This window comes from Myiozetetes cayanensis, unplaced genomic scaffold (assembly GCF_022539395.1).
Source record: "Myiozetetes cayanensis isolate MyiCay16 unplaced genomic scaffold, myiCay2020 scf10, whole genome shotgun sequence".
Classification (NCBI taxonomy): domain Eukaryota; kingdom Metazoa; phylum Chordata; class Aves; order Passeriformes; family Tyrannidae; genus Myiozetetes; species Myiozetetes cayanensis.
In genome coordinates, this window is record NW_026086605.1 from 30,447,241 (window position 1) to 30,469,018 (window position 21,778).

The 21,778-nt window shown below is 42.8% G+C and overlaps 2 protein-coding genes across 2 annotated transcripts in view; one reads left to right on the forward strand and one right to left on the reverse strand.

Moving 5' to 3' along the window:
- The window catches only part of TMEM26 (transmembrane protein 26), a 386,732-nt gene that overhangs the window by 182,901 nt on the left and 182,053 nt on the right, over positions 1-21,778 (reverse strand). The window lies entirely within an intron of this gene.
- On the forward strand, positions 6,373-14,996 carry CDK1 (cyclin dependent kinase 1). Its single transcript, XM_050340790.1, has 8 exons — positions 6,373-6,400; positions 7,106-7,156; positions 8,599-8,755; positions 9,841-9,964; positions 10,355-10,525; positions 11,043-11,206; positions 11,333-11,474; positions 14,447-14,996. The coding sequence occupies exons 2-8, from the start codon at positions 7,120-7,122 to the stop codon at positions 14,558-14,560; spliced, it is 909 nt and encodes a 302-aa protein (XP_050196747.1). The 5' UTR covers positions 6,373-6,400; positions 7,106-7,119; the 3' UTR covers positions 14,561-14,996.

The following is a 21,778-nucleotide window of genomic DNA, read 5'->3' on the forward strand; positions in this document are numbered from 1 at the left end:
TAATCACAGCACTTGAAATTGTGAAAGTATTGTAAAACCAATTAAGATTGGTTTAGTTTTTACTTAAATGACTTTATCCCATCACCTTACTTTTCCTCCCATCTCACAAGTCTGTTTTGGTGCATCAGCCTATTTTCCTATTCTAATTAGAACTTGATTTACCCATTAGCAGTGGTGAAACACACAGAAGAAATGCTATTAAGCACTATTTTACCTAGAAATATTGCTGATAACAGCTTAATCCAGTTACTTATCCTGCCACGGGCCTTAGTGCTGTACGTGCAATTTACAAAGCACCTACCCAGCTGTATAAACTGTCTATAGGTGTTTATACATCCTTGGATACTGTGTAACTAATTGCTTGTCACTCCCTCTCCAATGTGTAAACTTTTTTCTTTGTGTATGGAGCCAAATAAAAATATTTAACCAAAGGCCTTGGCTGTACGGAGAAGGTAATTCCCCAGAATGTTTTTATCCCTCTTATTTTGGATGTGACTCATTTCCTCAGCCCACTCAGGGAACTGGGAGCCAGAGAAAAAGGATCATGATGGTAAAAAGCAAGCGTGAAGCAAGGCTGGTCATGTTCACTGATGAGCAGTGGCAATTAGCAGCTCTGTGCCTGGGTCACACACTATATTTATACAACTCATGTACCACCCCATGACTGCATGCCACCTTCCATCACTCTGGGGGGGGGGGAGAATTATAAAGACTTAAATGGAATTTGCAGATTGTAAAAGAAAAAAGCATCTTAAGGAAAACAATTTAATTTTTTACTTGAATCGAAAAGTCTGTTTTACGTCTACTCTTACAATTGATAGAGGAGGAATTTTTAAACAAATTCAAGTGTAATGTTTACATGTAAATCCAGATTTCATTTCCACAGGCTTACATACCTCACTTGTCTCATCTACACTCCCACCTGAAAGAGTATAGCTTCTCTTTTGGCAGCTGGAATGATACCTGGAGGGAAGGAAAAGTTAACTTCCCTTACTTCAGGAAAGGTTTCAGGTCAGGCTTCCCTGATGGAGGTTTGGAATTTAAATGTGCTGTTGCAGTGCATTTGATCTGATCGAGCACAGCAGCAGGTGGTTGTTGTAAGACGACAAAGGATAAACAGGTAAAACCTGAGGCAACTGGAAAATAAGAGCGTAGTTGTTTAGAAATTAAATGGCTATACCAGGAAACAGATTTTTGGTATAACTGTATCCGTGTGAGGAAGGTTGCTGATGGAGTTCTATTGCCACACTGACCAGGCCTGACATTTGTACTCAGCCTCAGGGAATGGGGCTCATGGTTTCTGTGTTCCCTGGAGGGATGTGCTATCCAGCCCTCCACACCTACCTCAAAAACAGCCTCCTCCAGCCACCAGAGATTGTTCACCTGCAGCCGGGATGAGGGAGCTCCAAACATAACCCTGAATGCACCTCTCCTGCCCTCATGCATCCAAACACCAGTTCAACAGCAGTTTATTGGGTTCTGCCATTTTTCTTCTTGGATTGTAGGCCAAATGAAATGTAAAAACTAAAATCGGGAACCAGCCACCTTTTCCTACAGATAGTTTTGCAGGGGTCAGGAGTGAAAGCTTTGCCCAACTGAAGTTTATGGGAGTTTTGCCAACGACTTTGGTGGAGCCTGGCTTTCTGCCCAGATGCTCTAGAGAATCAAAAGGCACTCTTATATTCCCCTTTTTACTTTCTGCCTGGTTTGATATACATGCCCTGTTCAATTAATTCGTTTAATTACTATTATTAAAATCAGATCCAGGTTGGGTGTTTGTAGGTATTTCTCCTTGTATGAAACCTGCTGTGTGTCCCACCGTGAAGGAAGATCTGCAGTGACAGCAAAGTGTTCCCTACTGTGGGACAGGAGTTTGGCAAAGTCAGAGCTGGGGGGAGGTTTCAGTCTTTACATGCAGCAGTCACACACATTTCAGTCCCTGGAAGCCACCCCCAACTAGCTCAGCAGAGACTCTGTGCATCCCTCCATTCCCTCCCACAAGGTCCCTGCCGCTCCACGCTCTCCGCTCGCTCCGCTTTGGGTGCTGCTGCAAAGTTCATGGTAAAACTTCCCTAATTCCAAATCCAGTCGAGCCTTCCTCCAGGAAGACACAAATCCATGGATAATCACCACACTGACAGCTCCTTCTATCTACAACCTCATTTCTTGAACTGAAGGGGTGGTTTATGATAATTTCATTATTGCAATCATATCAATATTTGGGTTTTTTAGGTAAAGTGGTTTAGTGCTTGTTAGAAAAAAATACTTAAAGATAATTTGAACCTAAATTCAATGTTTATATTTGTGCTTTCAGGAGACATTGACAATTTAATTTTTTTTCTTAGCAACTTCCATGCTTTTGCTGTGTTTTCAAACAGTTCTCAGGAGCTTTTTGCCTTCTGGCATCTTGTCAAAATACTAATACAGAACAAGAGCAGCAGAGGAGTTCTCTGTGTTTCATGACGGTGGGAACAGTCCTGCATAACAAGAGAGATTTAATGGGTTAAATGTATCACCTGAGATATGCATTAAAGAATATTATCCCTCTAATATTATCTTGAATTCCTAAATGCTTTTACATTTCTCCTACTGAACTTTTGCATTTGTGACACTAACAAAATAATCTTTGGTTTTCATAAATGTTAAAAGAAGACAATCAGTGTTTGTATTTATCTGCTTTTGAACACAGTGAACACAACCTATTTTAGATACCCTCATTAGTACTCACCAAACAGTTGACCTTTTTCTAGTCGTGTCATTATGTAAAAGACAGAATACACTTTCTCTCTTCCTTACAGTGATGTTATTGCTGAGGAGAATGTAATTAAAATACAAAAGACAAGACGATATTGACTCTTGCAGCTGCCCTCTGCTCAGCAGAGAAGGAGTTGTTCAGAGTATTACACTGGGTTCTTAGCCACGAATACAACTGTAATACTATAATCCCAGCTCAGCATTGTCAGTCTGATCCTGTGTGCCTTGCACAAGCAGCGCTGCAGTTCAAGCAAGGGGAAGTTTCTGGATGCCAAAGAGGTTTCAATATATGTACCCCTTGGTCATTTATATCAATAAAATTAATTTAACATCGTGTTGTCATGGTAGACCTAGATTCTTTTGCTGTTCACCTTGTTCACCAGTTTTTCCTTGTTTTTGCCCTTGGATGATCCATGTTTTGCTGTAAAGAGGAGCAGCAGTCCTAGGGATTCCCACCTCCATCCACCTCCATCCACCTCCATCCATCTGTGTCAGCAGGCTCACTGCTGCTGTTCCTTCAAGCAGAAGAGCAAATCCCTTCGAACACAAAAGTCACTACAAATGCAGTTGTATTGCTTGTCTCAAGCAGTATCATCAGCTCCTGCCACGTCCAAAGCAATGATCAACTGAGATAAGCACTATCCAGTCGGAAAGGAGACGTGGTTTGTATCCTAAGGATACACAGACAGCAGCGAGAGGGAGGAAAACGCTGAGTAAGCGGAACTGTCAGCCTGATGTTTGACAAATTAATGCCATGACAGGTTTGTACTTACGTGCACTCTGCCTCATAAGCAAGGTAGCGTGGAGTCCCCTCGCGTGTGAAACAGAAGTAAGATTATCGGGCTCTTGAGTAAAAGCTGTTCTCCTTCAGCCAGCCTTCCTTCTCGTGCCCCCTGGTCTTCCCCACTCAGAGCTCACGAGACAATGGGATGCATGGAAAAAGGCACATTCTCAAAGAATTTGAAAATTCAGTGAGCACTCTGAGAACGAACAGTTAGTGTCCAGCAGAAATGGCAGTCTGAGCACAACTAAGAAACACCTGTGTATATTTAAACTAAAGCTGGTTAAAAATAGAAAAAAGATGTCACTTTCAAGGAAATCGAGATCAGTGTATTCAGTACTTTTCAGGCAGAGTATGTTTTATATATAAATAGAATCTGTATATACCTTAATATAACATACCAATTTATAGTACTGAATATTCATAATACTGCAACACCACCACGATCCTGCCAAAATAATTAAGGTTACCATATGTCTGGGATTTCCCAGACATATTTTCTTTTTCTCTGAAGGAAAAGGTGGATGTTTGCCACCTTCCTAAGGTCCCTGGACAAGGACTAGTCCAGCAGCTCCAGTGGCTCCAGTCCTGTGCTGGCTATAGAAAGCAGTTCCCCCATAGCTGCAGAGCACCCTGATGGCCCTGCTGGTGCAGAGCCAGGCCCGAGGGACATGTCCTGTCCCACACTCTGCCTGAGCTGTGCAGCTGATCCACCTGCACTGCTGATCCCAGGCTGTCCTGGCTGCACTGAACTTGTTACACACGGAAGGAAGAGATTCTCTGTGACTCTAATGGGGCAGAGCATGTTGGGCCCTTTCCCTACAAACTGCACAAGATGTGAGGCCGTGTTTCCACATGGAATTTGCCAGAGATACAAAATCCCTTTTCCAGGCAGGTATAATCCCCAGCAAGTGGTGGGAATAGGCGATTCGAGGTAAACAGAAACACGCAAGAATGGGCATCATATGCTGCAAAAATTCCCAGGAGGGAGGGGAAAGTGAAGGAGGTTTACCCTGAAACATGCTCAGGAGGAAGAGCTGGACAAGCTGCCTCTCACCTTTGCCATGGGGTAGGGGGAGGTATAGGAAGTGTGTTATAAACAGAATATAAACTATATTCCTGCCTGCTGGAATCACCCTCCCAAATGCTTTGAGGGAGAAGATGTACATTTTTTGCAGCAGCAGCAGCAGCAACCTGCCCTGGTCACATTTAAGACAAGCAACAAAGCCATCTTTCAGGATGGTTGTAAACCAGTGCAATGAAGTAATTAAAAAATGCAGTTACATTAGAAGTGTGGAGTGGTGCCTGTGTCTCAGTCCTGCAGGGACTGCAGGTTTCTACAGGAGAGTGTTGGCCCAGGACTGTCAGTGCTGACGGGAAACGGGTGCCAGAGTGGGTCAGCAGCATCACAGAATCCACAGTGGAACTGTCCTGTAGGAAAAACCCCTATAAAACTAGAAGCACATTAACTTTGCTAATCTATTTGGCATTTAAGTTTCTCAGTAACACAATTTTGTAATGTTTGGAATAGTATTTTCCCAGGCTTTCCTTTAATACATATGTAGTGCAGTACTATTTCCCTGGGTACCAATGGAGGGAGGTCACAGCTGGCAGAGCACTCCCTGAGCAGAACCTCCAGGTGCCTCTCCAGTTATGTCCCCGACCCTTCTTTCAGAAGCTGTGACAACACAGGGACTAATTGTCCTTAATCGGGGAGCAGGGATACAGAACTTTAATTTCCCTACAGACATATGTCCAGGCTTTTGGGGAATTAAGTTATCCAGTGACCTTTTCTTAATGTCTATGCTTTAAAAGCAGCTTCAAAGGCCGCAGCAGCACTTCACAGATCAGCACCCGTGCAGCCAGAAATAATGAATTTATGCTCTGGCTGGCCATGGCATCCAAATCTAACAGACTTGATTAAAAGGAGCAGCTGCAGCCGAAGCTTAGCCTGGTCCAAACACGATTATGCTCCCCAGACCATGCCAACAGCCCAATGCGTTATTCCAGCAGCAATCAGGGTCCAGCAGGGAGCTACGAAGTTCATCAAGGGACTGGAGAATCTCTCCTGAGAAAAAAGGCTGAGGGAGCTGGGACTGTTCAGCCTCAAGAACAGATAAGTGAGAGGGGACCTCATCAATTGTATCAGTGTATGAAGACGGGCTGCTTGGAGGATGGAGCCGGGAGGATGGAGCGGGGACGATGGACCAGGCTCTGCTGGGTGGTGCCCAGCAATAGAACACGAGGTGAAGGGCAGAAACTGATGCTCCACCTGAACGTGAGGAAGACCTTCCTTACTGTGCAGTGACCGAGCACTGGAGCAGATTGCCCAGAGAGACCGTGGAGTCTCCCTCCCTGGAGATACTCCAGAATTGGCTGGACACAATCCTGTGCCACGTGCTCTGGGATGACCCTGCTGGAGCAGGGAGGTGGGACCAGATGACCTCCCGCGGTCCCTCCCAGCCTGTCCCATACCTGTGATTGTGTGGCTGTGACCAGTCCGACCCTTCTCGCCGTGCCAGCCCCCCGTGTCCCCCCGCGCGGGGCAGAGGGGCTTCAGGCTGCACCGAACCGCCCGCGCCGCCAGCCGTGAGTCGCGAACCAAGAGGACGCCCGAAGCATCCTCAGTTTGCCGCTCCCGGCCGCGCCCGATTTCTTGCCTCCCTCCCCTCGCCGCGGCCGAAAGCCGCCCTTGCGGCCTCGCTTTGGCGCGGGGCGCGCCGATTGGCCGGTTCGAACGGCGTTCCCGCGGCGCCATTGGCCGAGCGCGCCGGGCGGACGGTTCGAACGCGGCGCGGCCCCGCCCCCCGCCCGCTCGCGCCCGGCCCTGAGCGGCGGCTCGTGCAGCGCGCGGCGGCTCCGCAGGTGAGGGGAGAGGAGAGGAGGGACTGACCGGGACCGAGCGGGGGCAGCCCCGGGCTCAGTCCGGGCTCACACCGCCCACACCCCCCTGCCCGGCCTGGGCAGGCAGCGGCGGAGCGCCCCGGGGCTGCCGGGCCCGGTGGAAGCGGGGCGGGGGGGCCTGCGCGGAGGGCGGGCGCTGCCCGGCCCAGCCGGAGCTCGGCGGCTCCCGCAGCCGCGGGTAGCTCGGCCGGTACCTCGTAACCCCCCCGAGCCCGGTGCCGAACCCGGCGGAGCGGGAGGTGTGAAGGGCCGGCCCCGGCTGCGCTCTGCAGTTACCAAGTGACCCCCGGGGCCGGTGTTCCCTGGCGTGGCTGACACACAGCCCCGCGGTTTGTGCATAGTAGGGTTCCTGCGTGTGAGTAACCACGAAAAACTGGTGGGCAGGGTGTGTTTCTTTCAGTTCCGTGCGGGAGCTTTCTTCTTCACGCACACACAAAAGTATCTTTCACCTTTGAGTCGGTGCCCGCTCGCACTGTGGGATGCAGGTTTTCTAGTTTGAACTTAAAACCCTGTGCGTTTGTTGAAGAGAGCAATGTTTCCTGTTGCACCTTAATTAGTAAGAACTAACGAGCTTCTAAAGGCCTGGCACAGTTCCAGCGACTTGGCTGTGGTCGGGACAGCAACTGTTCACCCTCATTTGCTGTTTCCTTTTCCTGTCCGTTTCAGGAATAACCACAGCAATGGATGATTACACAAAAATAGAGAAGATTGGGGAAGGTAAGTACGGGGAACAGTGAGACTTGTAATGCTCCACAATTTGAGCTATGGGTTGTCACAGAAGCTCTATGGACTCTGGCTATTAAAGGAACCGCTGAGATTCAGCTATGGGGCTAAATAAGGCTGTGGCTTTCTATGGTAACTATTTCTATATTTCAAAACTTCCAGCCAGCCCTTCTTTTGAAAATGACATGGTCTCCAGAAACTACTGACCAGTGCTGGAACGTGTCTGCCTTCACGCTGATGGTGTAATTCTTTTGGGCGGGAGGAAATATGTTCTGAGTCCTGAAACAAGCTTTGCAATTCAGGAAGCTCCCCTATTCCTGCATATATGAACTTACCAGCTGCTCCTGAAGGTGTGCTACATGGCATGCTTTTGCTTGGAGCTGCTGGTAGGGAGTAGGTGTTTGTGGGTTATCCTGCTTTGATTATATCCAGGCACTGCGGTTGTCAAGGGAAAGCCCAGACTGTAAACCTCTGTGGAGAAGCGAATTTTAATAGTTAATTTACTGTGAGGCACTAACAAAATGGTTTCAATGCAGATGTTATTCACAGCCCCCTTTTACTGGAAATCCAGCCTATGTTAACTGTAGAAGTCAGTGTGTTTTATAATGCTTTAATCTTATGTAGACTTGAGAATTCAAAGTATGTTGCTCTCAGAATGTGTTCTGAGGCAATAGCAAAATGTGTGTTTGGATCTTGCAACAAAGCTTTGTAACTGAAGCCTTGCGCATGAATGTTTGAAAGAAACTAGTCTAAGCTTCGTATAAGGGATTAATGCTTCAAGAAGGGTTAAAAGAAAAGGTTTACACTGTCTTGGTTTTAGGGTTCTACTTCTGTGAACACTGGTGATTAAAATGGATTGATTTGAGATTTAATACTCGTTCCAGTTTTAGCTTCTGCTGGGACCCACAGCACTACACTCTCCCCTACACTGAGGATTGAGCCAGAGGTATTTCTGTGGATCAGACCCACGGATGGTTTGATCTCAGATTGCTGGAAGAGCACTGCTTTTACTTGCAGCTAAACCTTCAATGTTTGATTATGATTTATCATTGGCAAAATCATAACCCCTTGGGGATGAGGCAGTATTGTGATCTTGCCTGGAAGTTAATCAACACAAAACTCAAATAGTATTTGATTTTACAACTGCATCTTCCAAATATTCACCTTTCACACTTAGGCTAAGTACCCTGACAGTTTATGAGTGGCAATCTTTAAACAAAGAGAACTATTGCTTGGTAAACTGACAGAGTTAAATAGTAGGTCATAATCAAATCAGGGCTAAGAGTTGGACTTGATGATCCCTGTGGGTTCCTTCCAACTCTGCACATTCTGTGATTTGCAAGGACTTTGCCTATGTTAGCAGTTCATATTTGCAATGACTTATCTGTACCTGAAGCCGGTACTTTCTATATGTGTTTCACTGTCTTTTTGTTCAGGTACCTATGGTGTTGTGTATAAAGGTCGTCACAAAACCACAGGCCAGGTGGTTGCAATGAAGAAAATACGTCTAGAAAGTGAGGAGGAAGGTGTTCCAAGTACTGCTATCCGAGAAATTTCTTTATTAAAAGAGCTGAATCATCCCAATATAGTCTGGTATGCATATACTGGTATTTAGCTAAACTTTGAAGGGCACTAGGTCCCTTCAGATAATCAATTTTTTTCCCACTGTTCTAGTGAGGTGAGAACCACTTTGCTTAATATGGTGTCTGTTTTTCAGCAAATAGTTAAATACCCAAATTCCATTATTACACCAGTTTTCTAATTAAGCCTTCCTCGTGCTGCCTCTCACCATTCAAGGAATCCAACAAATTTTTGCTGATTTAGAAATTTATGTAAATTATCTTCAGAGAGATTATTGTGAGAATGGAGGCAGCATCCTTCATGAAAACTGGCTGAAGCTGTTACTTTAGGCAGTCTCAAAACTTGATTTGCTACCTTGGAATAGAGCATTTGACTTGAGTGTTCTTAAGTGAGCCCCTGTCATCAATCACCTCCCCGCTGTTCCGTGTTGTGTGTGGGGCTGTCATAGCTGGCACATCTGAGCTACAAGTGAAACTTCCATCAGTGACTACTTGACATGTGGAAATTGATTGCAGCTATTGTCTTCCAAACAAAATATTTGCTTGCTCTTTGATGCAGCAAAATAGTTGATCTTTAACGTGCATTAAAACTGGGCAAGTTCCAGCCAGGTGGTGTCTCAATGTATGTATGCTTGGGTTTAGGAAACCTTAAACTCTAATTTAAGGATGAAGGAGATACTTAAAAATGTGTGCAAAATCCTGCTGTGTCTGCTAGGTTCCTACTGTAATGTTCCCTTAAACCCTCCTAGTAATCAGGCTCTGCTGTAATAAGCCAGCTTCAAAGAGAAGTCAGGCACCAACACCCACAGGTGTTTGTTTGTTTGTAAAGGCAACAGTATTTTTTCCTCAGGCTTCCTATGTCTGATATGAGGGAACATAAATTTAAGAGGAAGCATATAGGTTTTTATCTCAGTGACACTCTTTCAGATACACTTGATGTTCCAGATGTCAGTGTAACTTATTAAGTCTGATGATTGAAGACTTTTAAAACTTCCATAATAAGAACCTGGAAATGTCTGTTTGTATCCCTGTTGAGAGGGGAAATGTAACTGAGTCCATGCACTTTGCAGTGGAGTTAATTGTATACTCAATTTTTAGTCTTCAGGATGTTCTTATGCAGGATTCAAGACTGTACCTTGTCTTTGAATTCCTTTCCATGGATCTGAAGAAGTATTTGGATAGTATTCCATCTGGCCAATATTTGGAGCGTTCACGTGTTAAGGTAATGAGGACAATTTCTTAATATAGGAGGGAAATTAATCTAAGGATGACCTAGTAAGCTATAAGCAGCTCTTATTTTTCAGTATCATTTCTCCTCAAGGAGTTAATTAAAGGTTAAATAAGCAGCTGTGGATAATAAGATGAAATGTGAGTTTTGCTCTCAAATGCTACTTCAAATTCTTTTAATTACTGAAATTAAACTGCCTTAAACTAATCTTAAAAATTAGATTGTGTGGCTTTTTGATTGAGATTAACTCTATCTGCAATGCTTTGGATCTCCATTTCCTAATACTGTGGGGTGAGCTAATGTGCGGGAACACCTTTGTTGCAGACACTGATGTGTACTGAAGGGGACTCCTTTGTTTTATTTCTCCCACTTCATCCTTTCTAGAGTTACTTGTACCAAATCTTGCAAGGTATTGTCTTTTGCCACTCAAGGAGAGTTCTGCACAGAGACTTGAAACCTCAGAATCTCTTAATAGATGACAAAGGAGTGATTAAACTGGCGGACTTTGGATTGGCTCGAGCCTTTGGAATTCCAGTGCGGGTCTACACTCATGAAGTGAGTTGGAACATTCTTTTGGTAGTTTGCACAGTGCTTACTAGATTCCTCCTAAAAAAGGTTTTGAAGTTGTATCAAAACAATAAAAAAATTATATTTTGGTTTTCCACCTCTTTGACTGTGGTTTACTCTGAAGTTCCAGAGCATCTTATGAATCCCACTGTCACCTTGACAGTGAATCAAATGGGCTGGAACTTGTTGCTCACTGTCTCATAAGGGCATTTTTGCTTCACAAAGCACTCAGGTTTGAGGGTTTTACTGGATGGGTGCTAAAGGCTTCCTTCCTGCCCTTTGGGAAGGAGTGTAGGCAACTGCTTGGTTTGCAGCAGAAACTACTGCAGTGGAACTTGTCTACAAATTCAGTTTTAAACTAGTATTTTCACTAAAACTTCTAGCATCAGCTATTATTTTAACTGAAGAAGCTGAGAATGCTGCTTAATAACAGATGAATTGTTGTGTTTGCTGTCAGTTAGAGGACCTGATTTTACAAACTTGAACAACTTTCCTTGTTCAACAGGTAGTGACACTGTGGTACCGGTCTCCAGAGGTGTTGCTGGGATCTGTTCGTTACTCTACTCCCGTAGATATATGGAGCATAGGTACCATATTTGCTGAGCTGGCAACTAAAAAGCCACTTTTCCATGGGGATTCAGAGATTGACCAGATCTTCAGAATCTTCAGGTATGTTGGGCTGAGCCTTCCCTGCTACCTGTGTGGCACTACACAACAGTCATGGGCTTGTTACAAGCATAGTCATGCTACAGATTTCAGAATAAACTGCTTAATGTTCTGCTTATGCCTGCACAGAGCTCTAGGGACCCCCAACAATGAGGTGTGGCCTGATGTGGAATCCCTGCAGGACTATAAGAACACATTCCCAAAATGGAAACCTGTCAGTCTTGAAACACATGTCAAAAACTTGGATAAAGATGGACTTGATCTGCTGGCTGTAAGTATTCTTTCTTAAACTGCTGAACCAAAAGGGGCAGTTTCACATACTCCAGAATACACAAAGCTACACTAATTAGCTGTGGCCAGAAGGGAGGTATGGAGATCTTCAAACTATCAGCAGTGGGGTGAGCTTTCATTCTTGTAGAACTGACACCCCGTGTCACATTCACTCATGTCATAAATAATACCAGGCTACTTTTCACATTAACCAAGTTATGCCTCAGCTTTTTTATACTAATAAGCCAGGTACAACTTGAAAGTGAGGATGAGCTTTTACAACTAGGTCTAAGTGAAGGCTCCTGCCCATAAGCTGTCACCTTGCTGCTGCCAGCACTAACTGTGATTGGCTGTATGTCTGCTGAGACAGCTGGAAATGTTTATTTTATGGTAACAGGTAGATTAATCTTGGTGGGCTCATCTTGGTTAAACTTTCATGATGGTCTTAACTGAATAAACACTGATGGAAACAGCTGAATGTATTGATTAGCTGTGAGACCAAAGGCTTCGTTTGTCTGTCTGTAGTGTCTGTCTCAATTGCCCTTAAATTTTGAGTTAAAGATTTTTGGCTGTGGTGTATTAACTTTTAACTGATATATTTTGTGTTAAGTGTGAGTTTCCTTTAGTTTTGTGGCCATGCAGTTAAACTACTGCACCAGGCTTTTAATTGATAAGCTCTTCATCAGGCTTTTCCGTGTAGTGCTCTCCCAGCCCACGTGCTGCCGCTGTGGCTAATTTAGGTCACAACTTCGGTGTGCTCTTGGAGGTACTGAAGTGTAATAATGTATCTTGGTTGTCCTTTGGCTGTTCTAAAGCTGCATTTATGGAGTGCAGACTTACCCGTGGGGTTGTGGGATGGTCGCTCTGTGTGTGGGATAAGCTGACACTTCAGAACCACCTGGGTGCAAGGGCAGCCTTGCACAGCCATTGCCTGTGTATGTGGCTCATGGTTTTAAGCAGTCACAAATTAGTTTTTAACCATATTGCTGTGGCAAAATACTCTGAGTGTAGCAGTATTACCCAAGAAGCTTGAATGACCCCAAAGTTGTAGTTTGTTTTTTTGGGGGTAGGGTGTGAACAGAGCCACAATTAACACTGACAACATGAACGTTTGTTAAAGATGTAGCTGTCTTGGGTAGCTCTGAATGTTGCAGCAGAATTGTCTTACACAGATAAGTGACTAAGGCTGACATGTTTCCCCTGTGACCACTGACAGCATCATTATTAAATCAGTTTGAAATAGAATTGTTACTGATTGGATTTACAAACTAAAATCAGTTGTTTGATTGGCAAGAGAATCTTGTTGATACACTTAATTTAAACTGACCTGCTAAGCACTCATCTGAGCTTAGGTGTGGCTTCACTATGTAAAACCAGCGTTTTGGGCTGCTGTGAGTAAAGGCTAAAAGCCCTCAATGCTAGTCTCAAAGCACAAAAAATTCTCTAAGCTCTTGTACAGTTTTGCCTTAATTTGATAAACATTGATATTTTTGTTTGCTAAAAATGACAGTGGTATTCCTGATGGGAATCCCTTTGTTTCCTATGGCACTTTTAAGCCTGAAGCAGTAACAGAACATATATAAATAATTAGTATGTGAAGTAGCTGTCTCTGAAAATGGCTTAACACAAAAATGTGTAATTCAAGTTGCTCGAGTGAGGTTCTAAATTTAAGACCTTCACAGGCTAAATGATTTCTGTGGCCAGCATTTGAAAGCACTTAATGGCTGTCATCAAAAGCTTTGAACAGACAATAGATTCCAGGAAAAACTATGTCCCAGACTGCTCAGGGAAGAAATGGTCATTTAATCCAGCAGCTGAAGTGCTGCAGTATCAGTGTCACACCATCCCTTTTACAGAGAGATTTGCCTTTTGAGTCAATTTGAAGGGAACCTTTGATACCAGTATTTACTGTAGGACACTGCTCTGGGGTACAGCTAATGGGAACCTGTCACAAGGTAAAACTGGACTGCAAGGTTAAATCTAGAGGCAGTGTAGTATTTGGCAGAGGTTCAGAGAATATAAATGCAAATTCAGAGGCTTAAATCAACTCTGAAGACTCCCTGTAGGATGAAGTGTAAAGATAGTTGGATGTCAAAACTGAATACTGGGCAGAGTAATACTGGTCAAGTTTTGTTCTGGAAGACAGATTTGTTGTGGGGATGAGGGAGAGCCAGCTGGTAGAATCTTGATTACTTGAATTTTGAGCTATTCCTTAGTAAGGAGACAAACACTTTGCAGAGACTTTGCTAGTTTTGGGTCTAGTAGAAAAGTGCTGGATGTTTCATTCCTTTTTTGACCCCTTGTATGATAGAAACTGTAGATGCTTTTTTTTTTTTTAAACTGCTAGCAAAACAAATTTTTTGTCTGTCCTAGAAAGTTCTGGGGCTATGAAACCCCTTTTACAGTTGAAGTAACTTATTGCAAAGAAACTCAAGTTTTTAACTGTTCTTTTCAGTTCGACCTGTTTGTAATCTACTTTCCTGTTTGGATTTTGAAACTGAGTGATCACTCTCTTATATTTTAACTGTAAAGATCTTCACCAAGCTGAGTAAAAGCAATTTGACATCACTTTTTCAACATCAGTAATGAAACAAATGTAAGATGTTTGGGGGTTTAACAGCCTAAAGCTTATTAATTTCCCTTAGTAAGAAGCTGAGACAAATAATTATTGCCACTTGATGCTGGTTCTGGTTTTAGTTCAGTGCATGTGGAGCCCAGATCCAGGCAAGGGCTTGGTCACTGAACAGGAGGGTTTGTGTGATCCTTCACTTGGAGATGTTATGCACTGCCACTGCCCCACCACTGACTTGTGGGCGCAAATAACCTCTCCAACTGTGAGAAATCATGGAACAAAGAGGGAAAATGTCTTTATGGTTACTTGATGATTATTATTATGGTTAAATATCTACCTGTTTGACATGATTTTAGTTTGCATTTCATGAGGAGTAAGTGTGTTTCTTTTTTTTCTTCCAGAAAATGTTAATTTATGATCCTGCAAAAAGAATTTCTGGCAAAATGGCCTTGAACCATCCATATTTTGATGACTTGGACAAATCCACTCTTCCTGCTAGTCTGATTAAGAAATAACAGACCTTTGGACTAAATCATCCACAGTGGAATAATTGTGATTACTTTCACTCCTAAGTCTGTAATCTTTGTCTGTCTTTCTGGTCTGAAACTGTGGCTGTATTCAGTTTGTTTTGTTATAAGTGTTATCTAAATGTAAATATTAACCTTTTAGTGCTGAGTTGAAATACAATGAAGATATCACTGCAATTAATGCAGTTATCTTTCTATAAATAAAGCTTTAAACCCAGTGAAGGACTGAACTTATTTCCAGACTACGGTTGCTCTGCAAGGACTCTTGTTTTCTTTGGAATGCACTCTTAAGGTTCCACTTGGCTAAGAAAAGCTGCTAAGACTACACTGTTCAAGGATAGGAAATTCTTGTCAAGTTTGAGTTGTTTCTGTGTGATGTCAGCTCCAGTTTGACCTGAGTATGGCAATTGATGTGCCAAGAGAATCCTCTGGATTATGCTTGAATTGTGAAACCAGTCTGTCTTCATATAGGAATAGTCAAGTAAATGTTGACTTGACATGACTGCAAGGAATTGTAATCAAAGACTCAGATACTACATGGCTATAGACTTTCCCATAATTACAGCAGGAGCTTTTTAAAGCTCCTCAGCATTTAACTGAACAGGTGAGAGTATTGTAAAAAGTTCAAATATGTATGTTCTAGTAGTTGATTGTATGTTACTTGGAGTTACTTAATTGAAGGCCGGGAGGAAGAAGATTGTGAGGGCTGACTTTTTTTTTTCCCTGTTAACACCAGGCAGAGGATGCAATTTTAAGATCAAGTAGGAGGGACCTAATTGGTCTGCTTTTGAATTTAGTAACTGGATCTGGGCTTTACAGGCCCAAGGGATTGTATTACTGGTGCTAATTGGTTACCTTGGTGTGTGGAAAAGAGGGGAACCTGCCAGTGACTGCTCTAAAAATCAGAAGCTAATGGACAGGCTTGCAATACTTGTTGCTTGCAATACTGGTAAAGCCTTATTTTTATTCTGTAAGTAGCTGGTGTCTGTCTCAATTTCATGTCATATGGTGACCACTTTAGCCTAACTAACAAACCAAAGTACTAAAGTTTCTAAAGAAACCTGCTTTTCAAACAATAATTTGAAGAGTGCAATCCTTGCCTACCCAGGCACTGTTACAACTGGTGGTGTAACATCACTGCAGCTCTGAACGAACTATTACAGTGCTCCAAGCAAATAGGAGGAGGGGGAAAGGAACATAAGTGTCCCTCTGTGCCTGAGGTCAGAGCAGGTGGCAAATACCATACTCAGAGACATGGGTCACTGTAACAGCTCCACTCTAAAACATTATCAAAGTTGTCAATGAGGCAAATCACTCCCTTTAGGGAAAAATACATCACTGACTCCTTGTAACTGCCCTGCTGCTGGACCTGGCATGTGGAAGGTTTGTGGTGTTCAAGTCTTGGCCATTTAAAACTCCATTTTATGCTGGTAAAAGCTGGTGGTGCCTTACACTTGGGGGGGTTTAACCCACTGAGTGTTAATCAGCAAACCCATTTATTGCTACCTGTGGCAGTAGCTTTCCTCTGACTGTTGTGAGAACTGGGGGTGGAATTACTTTATGTAAAAGCATTCTGCTTGTGTTTAAAATAAAGTTCCATAATGTTACATCAGTATTTCCTCTGTTGCTGTGGCTGCTCAGTATCACATTTGACACAGTTGACAATGATAAACTTATCTTGGTGTTTTGCTTAACTTGGGTGTCCTCTATCCTGTTAGGAAGTAATGCAGGTGAAAAAGTTTGGTGTGAACAAGAACAGGATTTTACACAGAATCAAATTAGGGGTTTGGTGATGGGGTTTTTAAGCTGCAAAGCAAGCTTTGTTTTTTTCCAAACAGCCACGCACCTACTAGGTACTTGTAGACTGCTTTTATTTTCCTCAGACATAATTAATTTCAGTAAGAATTTGGTATTGCCATCTGCTGCTTTTAAAATAAGCAGTTCTTAAAAAAAATAGATTATACAGGGAACAAAAAAGAAAAAGTTGACTTTCTAAATCCTTGAATGGGATAAATACTGCAAAAGCTGGTGGAAAAAAAAATTAAAAAATCTCTGTACCTCTTCACATTCTGGGAAGGTATTGGGGTCAGAGCTGGTCCTTCCTTGGCCACTACTTTTGCTGCAAGGGTTCAGTGGATCCATCCTCTCTTTCCTCTGGGCAGGCAGAGCAGGGATGGCTTGGCAGATATAACCTGTTTCAAAGTTTCATTTACAATCTGTTCTTTCCCAGGGATTACCTTCTCGTGTGTGTTTTCCTGTTGTTGTTTACGTGCCTTCATGGCAGCTGGAGATGGAACAGGGTCAGCAGATACACCTTTTCCTAGAAATTGCTGCTGCTAACCATGCACAACTCATCTCTTCGTGCATTTTCCTCTTACACAGACTTCACAGTCTCTAGCAATTTGATCATAACTGGTATCTTTTGCTTATTTTTTTGGTCTTAAATATTTTCTCCTGTCATATATCAGCCGCTTCTAGAGGCATGTTTGCCTTTGAAAGTGTAAGTCTGTTTAATGTCCTTGGAGGCTCTCATTCTAAATCCCCCCTGGCTGTGTGTGCTGTTACAAATCATGTTCTCTGCCCAGGATTTACTGGGGCAGGAGAAGCAAGAAGTTTCATGGAGGAGAAAAAATGTTTCAGGTAAGGGCAACTCTAGGAAGATTAATACCCAGTGCTTCCCACCCAGAGGTGGGAATGCTCTGCATTAGCATTAACCAGACGAGTGTATTCCCTGCATCTGGCCTAGTTCAGGCCTCTGGAACATGGAATGTGCTAGGAGATGGGAATGTTACCTGCTGTGGGACACTGTGTGCAGTTAGTGCCAAAGAGAATAAGTGTAAGGTGATGATGTGTGTGACAAGGGGAAGGAGGTTAACGACTAAACAAATCTTATTAAATGAAGGAAAATGCTGCACACCTCTGAGCAATTAAAGCTGGAAAGTGTCCCTTATGTATAAGCTGGTTTCTGGATGAGAGCTGAAGCTGCTCTTAATCAATAGAACAGGCCAGGCCTATACCAGGCTTTAGGGGCTGGGGAGGCCCTGCCTCGGGACAGTCCTGCAGCAACTGGTACCAAGACAACTTTGGTCTAATCCCTGTGGTGCTGAAAGAGGACTGACTGCAGCTTTTCACTGTGTGTGCAGATCTGTTTCCCATATCTGTATAATCAGTTTTCTCTAGGAGGGAGGAGATGTCAAGCCATTGTGACATTGCTAAAAGGATCATGTAAACAACCTCCCCTGCTATTAATTACCTAAGGAACCTTCAGTTGCTCAGGAACACACTTTACAAAGTGCTCCTTTGCTACTTCGTCTGTTGAAGCAGGGGTGAGTGTAAGATTTATGGTGGTCCAGTGGGCATGGGAAATGTACCTACTGGAGTCAGAGATACCTATTCAGTCACATTGCAATTGCATTTGCTATACTTAAAATTACTTTTAAGCAGCAGCAAATAAAAGCATCTGCAGCAAATGATTGAGAACTTACCAGTGTTCCCATGTCAGTATCTGGGGTTGCTTCTGAACAGCCAGTTTTGAACAGCAGTATTTCCTGCTGGGTGCCTGTGGACCTGCAAGAAAGCACAGCACTACCACTGGCTCAATTTGATTTTATTTTGCATCAGCTTTGTAAAGACTGAGCAGGAATAAGGAAACACTGATACACAGGCCCTACTTCATTAAGTCTCACTCTCAACCAAGCTCCTTGCCTCATTTTCTGACAAGCTGCATCAATTTATGGAGTAATCTAAAAATTTCCCATTGCTTGGACCACCAGCTGCTCTGGTTTACATCGGCTGCGTCAGTGGCTGATTCCAGGTAATGGCTTTTGATTTTGTTCCCACTGTATTCCTGTATAAAGCACTGCCTCCTCGCATGTAAATGTCAGCAGGGTGTTCCCCTCTGTTGTTGGGCATATTTTACTTCAGCCTGGCTATTTCAATATATTCTCCTCGTGTTTGAATCAATACAGTCTCTATTGATGCTGCTGCTAACAAATTAATTGACTGATCACAAATTTATATCTCCTGTAGAGGTGGCTGGCTGTCTTTGCTGCCTTTAATGGCAGAATTGGAGGTGTAGCTGGTCTCTCCAGTTGCTAAAGTGACAGGAATTATGCCCTTGGGGATAATTAGTGCCTTCGCAAGAATAGTTATATTCAGTTCTTTGAATTTAGAGAAAACCTTTCTGCTGACCTCTGTAGGTATAGGCTAGACCGCTGGAGGGGGTTGTTTTAGAAAATATTTTCCAAGACTATTTTAAGTGGCCTCCTACTGAATTTAATTTTTCAGAAGCCCTGCCTAGAACTCACAAAATATCCAGTGAGTGCGAGGCAATGTTTTTGACTGAGATTCCAAGCCTGTGATCTGGGTAATTTCCAGCTGGATCCTTAGTCCTGGAGGAACACGTCTTTCCCATGGCAGCTTAGCCTTGCTTAGCAAGTGATGGCCATGGGCCCCTCTAACCCAAATGAGGCTAAAAGAGCTTCCCTCTTTTTGGTTTCCTCTGCACCTACTGCTTTTCTTTGCACAAGACCCATTAACTATCACTTTTCCTGCCAGTTGTTGGTCTTTAGGAAGAGTTTTTTTGTGTTATAAAGAAAAAAAAGAGATTGTGCCTGTATCATTAACAGTCCTCATTGCTGTTCCCTCCATTTCCAACTACCCTTCAGTGCTGTTTTTCTTCCCCTCTCTTACCTGGTCTGTTGCCTTAAGAAGCATCAGAGATGGACCTTTTTAAGGCTGTTCTCCTTCAGTCATTAGAGGAAGAACATCATAGCCAAGCCAAGGCTCACTCTGCTTTCAGTGGGGACTAAAGACATGGAGGAGAGTTATCTATAACCTGAGGTTGTTCCATCTTGACTCTTCCATATCAGAGGTGGGTTCAGACTCTAAAATACTCTCACAATTGGTGGCATGGGGATAAAAAGAAAGGCCAGTCCTTTTCACTCTGTAGATTCTCTTAATGGATCATGCTGTGAAGAGTTTACTGCTGTGGCCCAGCAAGTCTTCAGACCCCTGTGGAGATCAGGAAGGATTTGACTAGGTTAAGGAAGGCAGGGAAAAGACTTGGGTCTCTTAGTGTCCCTCGTTGTGGGTCACCTTTGGTGGCTTCCCACAGGATCTTCACCTTTCTTGTGCTATCTCAGAACAGCCTCTCATCACTCAGAGTGAGCAAGCCTGAGCTTCCATGCTCCATTTCAACCCTCTGCTGTGTAAACTCTGGACAGTAATGTAAATATCTCACAGCTGCTTTTGAGCTATGTTTGCTCTGGGTTCTGAGCATATAACACTTTGTATTACAAATGTGCCTGACACCTGCCAATTTTCCCCCCACAATGCTGAAACATGTTTCTGAAATATCTATTAACTCACTGGCTGCAAGAATGGAGGGGGATTCTATTAGATTTATCTTGATCTATTTTGATTTTAAAACTGTAATCTGAGGACAAGGAATTACAGCTTCTATTAATTACTTCACCCAGCTCAGAATCCCATCCTGGGATGTACTGGAACTACTGACTTGCTGGGAAGCTAAAAGTTACTCAGCATCCTTTGGTGACAAACAAAAGGATAAAAGGAAGAAGCAAAACAGTGTAGAACATATAAAATGGGCAGAGGGATGAGAAAGCTTAAACTACCATTTTCCTTATAAGGAAAAAAAGCCTTTCTTAAAAGTTGCCAAAGAAATAATCATGGATAATAAAATAAAATCTAAAATACTTTGTGGAAGTGTATTATTATTTTTTTTTTTAATCTTATTGGGAAAATCTGGTACTTTTCCTTGGATCAGTAATTAATAGATTCTGGTTTTTTTCTTATTGTTTGGGGTTTCATACATAAATGTATGAAAATAAAAACAATGGAGCTGTAGCAAACATTATTTCAGAAGGACTGCGACAAGACAAAGCCCTGATGTGTATTTAGGATAAAAGTTCTCTTATTTCTGAAGTTTCTTTGTGTTGCCCCTCCTGTGGCCACGCGGTGTCACTCTGGCACCTCGCTACTGACAGCCTGGCAGGGGGCAGGGAAGAGGAGAAAAACTCCGTCAGAGTCTCCTGGCTCCATGAAAAATTGAAGGGTATTTATTTTCTGGTAGGCAGCCAGGCTGAAAATACTATCTGAATTGAAAGCCTTTCATGAAACATCTGGGCAGTTAAATTTTGCAAACTTCAAAGATGTCCAGTACTGTACTAACATACTGATTTCTTTCTTTAGTGAAGAATCACTTAGGCTAATGCACAAAAGCCTGTATAAACCATTTCATGCTGAAATTAATGATCAGAATGACTGTGGTTAATAAAGCAAGTATCACAGGAGTGCCAGTCTATACAGTTAAACTACAACAGGCTCATAATCAGTCTCTCAAATTGCTATCAATTGTCCATAGTGGCCAGTTTTGAAGTGATTTTTTTTTTTTTTTTGAAGTCTGTTTGCTTAATCTCTAGATTTTCCATTCTGGCTTTGATATGCATGTGCAAAATTGTGCCTCTGGTTTTGTTTTGCAGTCTGTCATTTTCTAAGTACCTTTCATGAGCTTGATTCTCTGGTGATAAAAAGTAACAATAATAATAATAATAATAGAGTCAAGTTTATAGCAGTTCAAAATCTGGTCCTCAACATTGACTTGAAATATAAGGTCTTGTTTTTACTTGTTAATTTGTATTCTCCTAAATGCAAAAGCTTTTGGCTGAAAGCAGGACTATGCCAAATACTTCCCAGATGACTCGATCTGCTCTCAGAGGCCTGGGATTATACAGCACATGCCTGCTAAAATTCCCCCAGTGCTGGTACGTGAAGCATTAGGATTTTTTTTTCTCTCCTATCAATGTAGAGAGTGATGGACAGCTACACAACTAGCGTAAGTTTACACTAATAATTCTGTTCACTGAACTGCTTGAGGCACAACTGCAAGTGCTAATGTGTAGGATAGTTAACTTTGATAGTTACCCTTGGGAATGAAAAAATACATTAATAATTTCCCAATTCTCATTCAAGTGCTTATAATGTGGTCTAGGTAAAATTGCATTTTACACACAGTCAAATAGCATAAATAAATGTAAATACACAGCAGCTGCCCTCTCTTATGACAGGTGGACGTCTCAGGGTGCTTGTTCACTTATGTGGGGAAAAACGCTAATGCTGCTCCCTTATAATGGGTTGGTTTTCAAAGAGAAGTAAAAATCACACCTAACATACCCATCTCCACAA

Coding starts and splice junctions, on each gene's coding strand:
- CDK1 (XM_050340790.1), top strand. CDS start 7,120: ATGGATGATTACACAAAAATAGAGAAGATTGGGGAAG. Junction 9,965..10,354: donor TGGAGCGTTCACGTGTTAAG/GTAATGAGGACA, acceptor CATCCTTTCTAG/AGTTACTTGTACCAAATCTT. Junction 11,475..14,446: donor ATGGACTTGATCTGCTGGCT/GTAAGTATTCTT, acceptor TTTTTCTTCCAG/AAAATGTTAATTTATGATCC.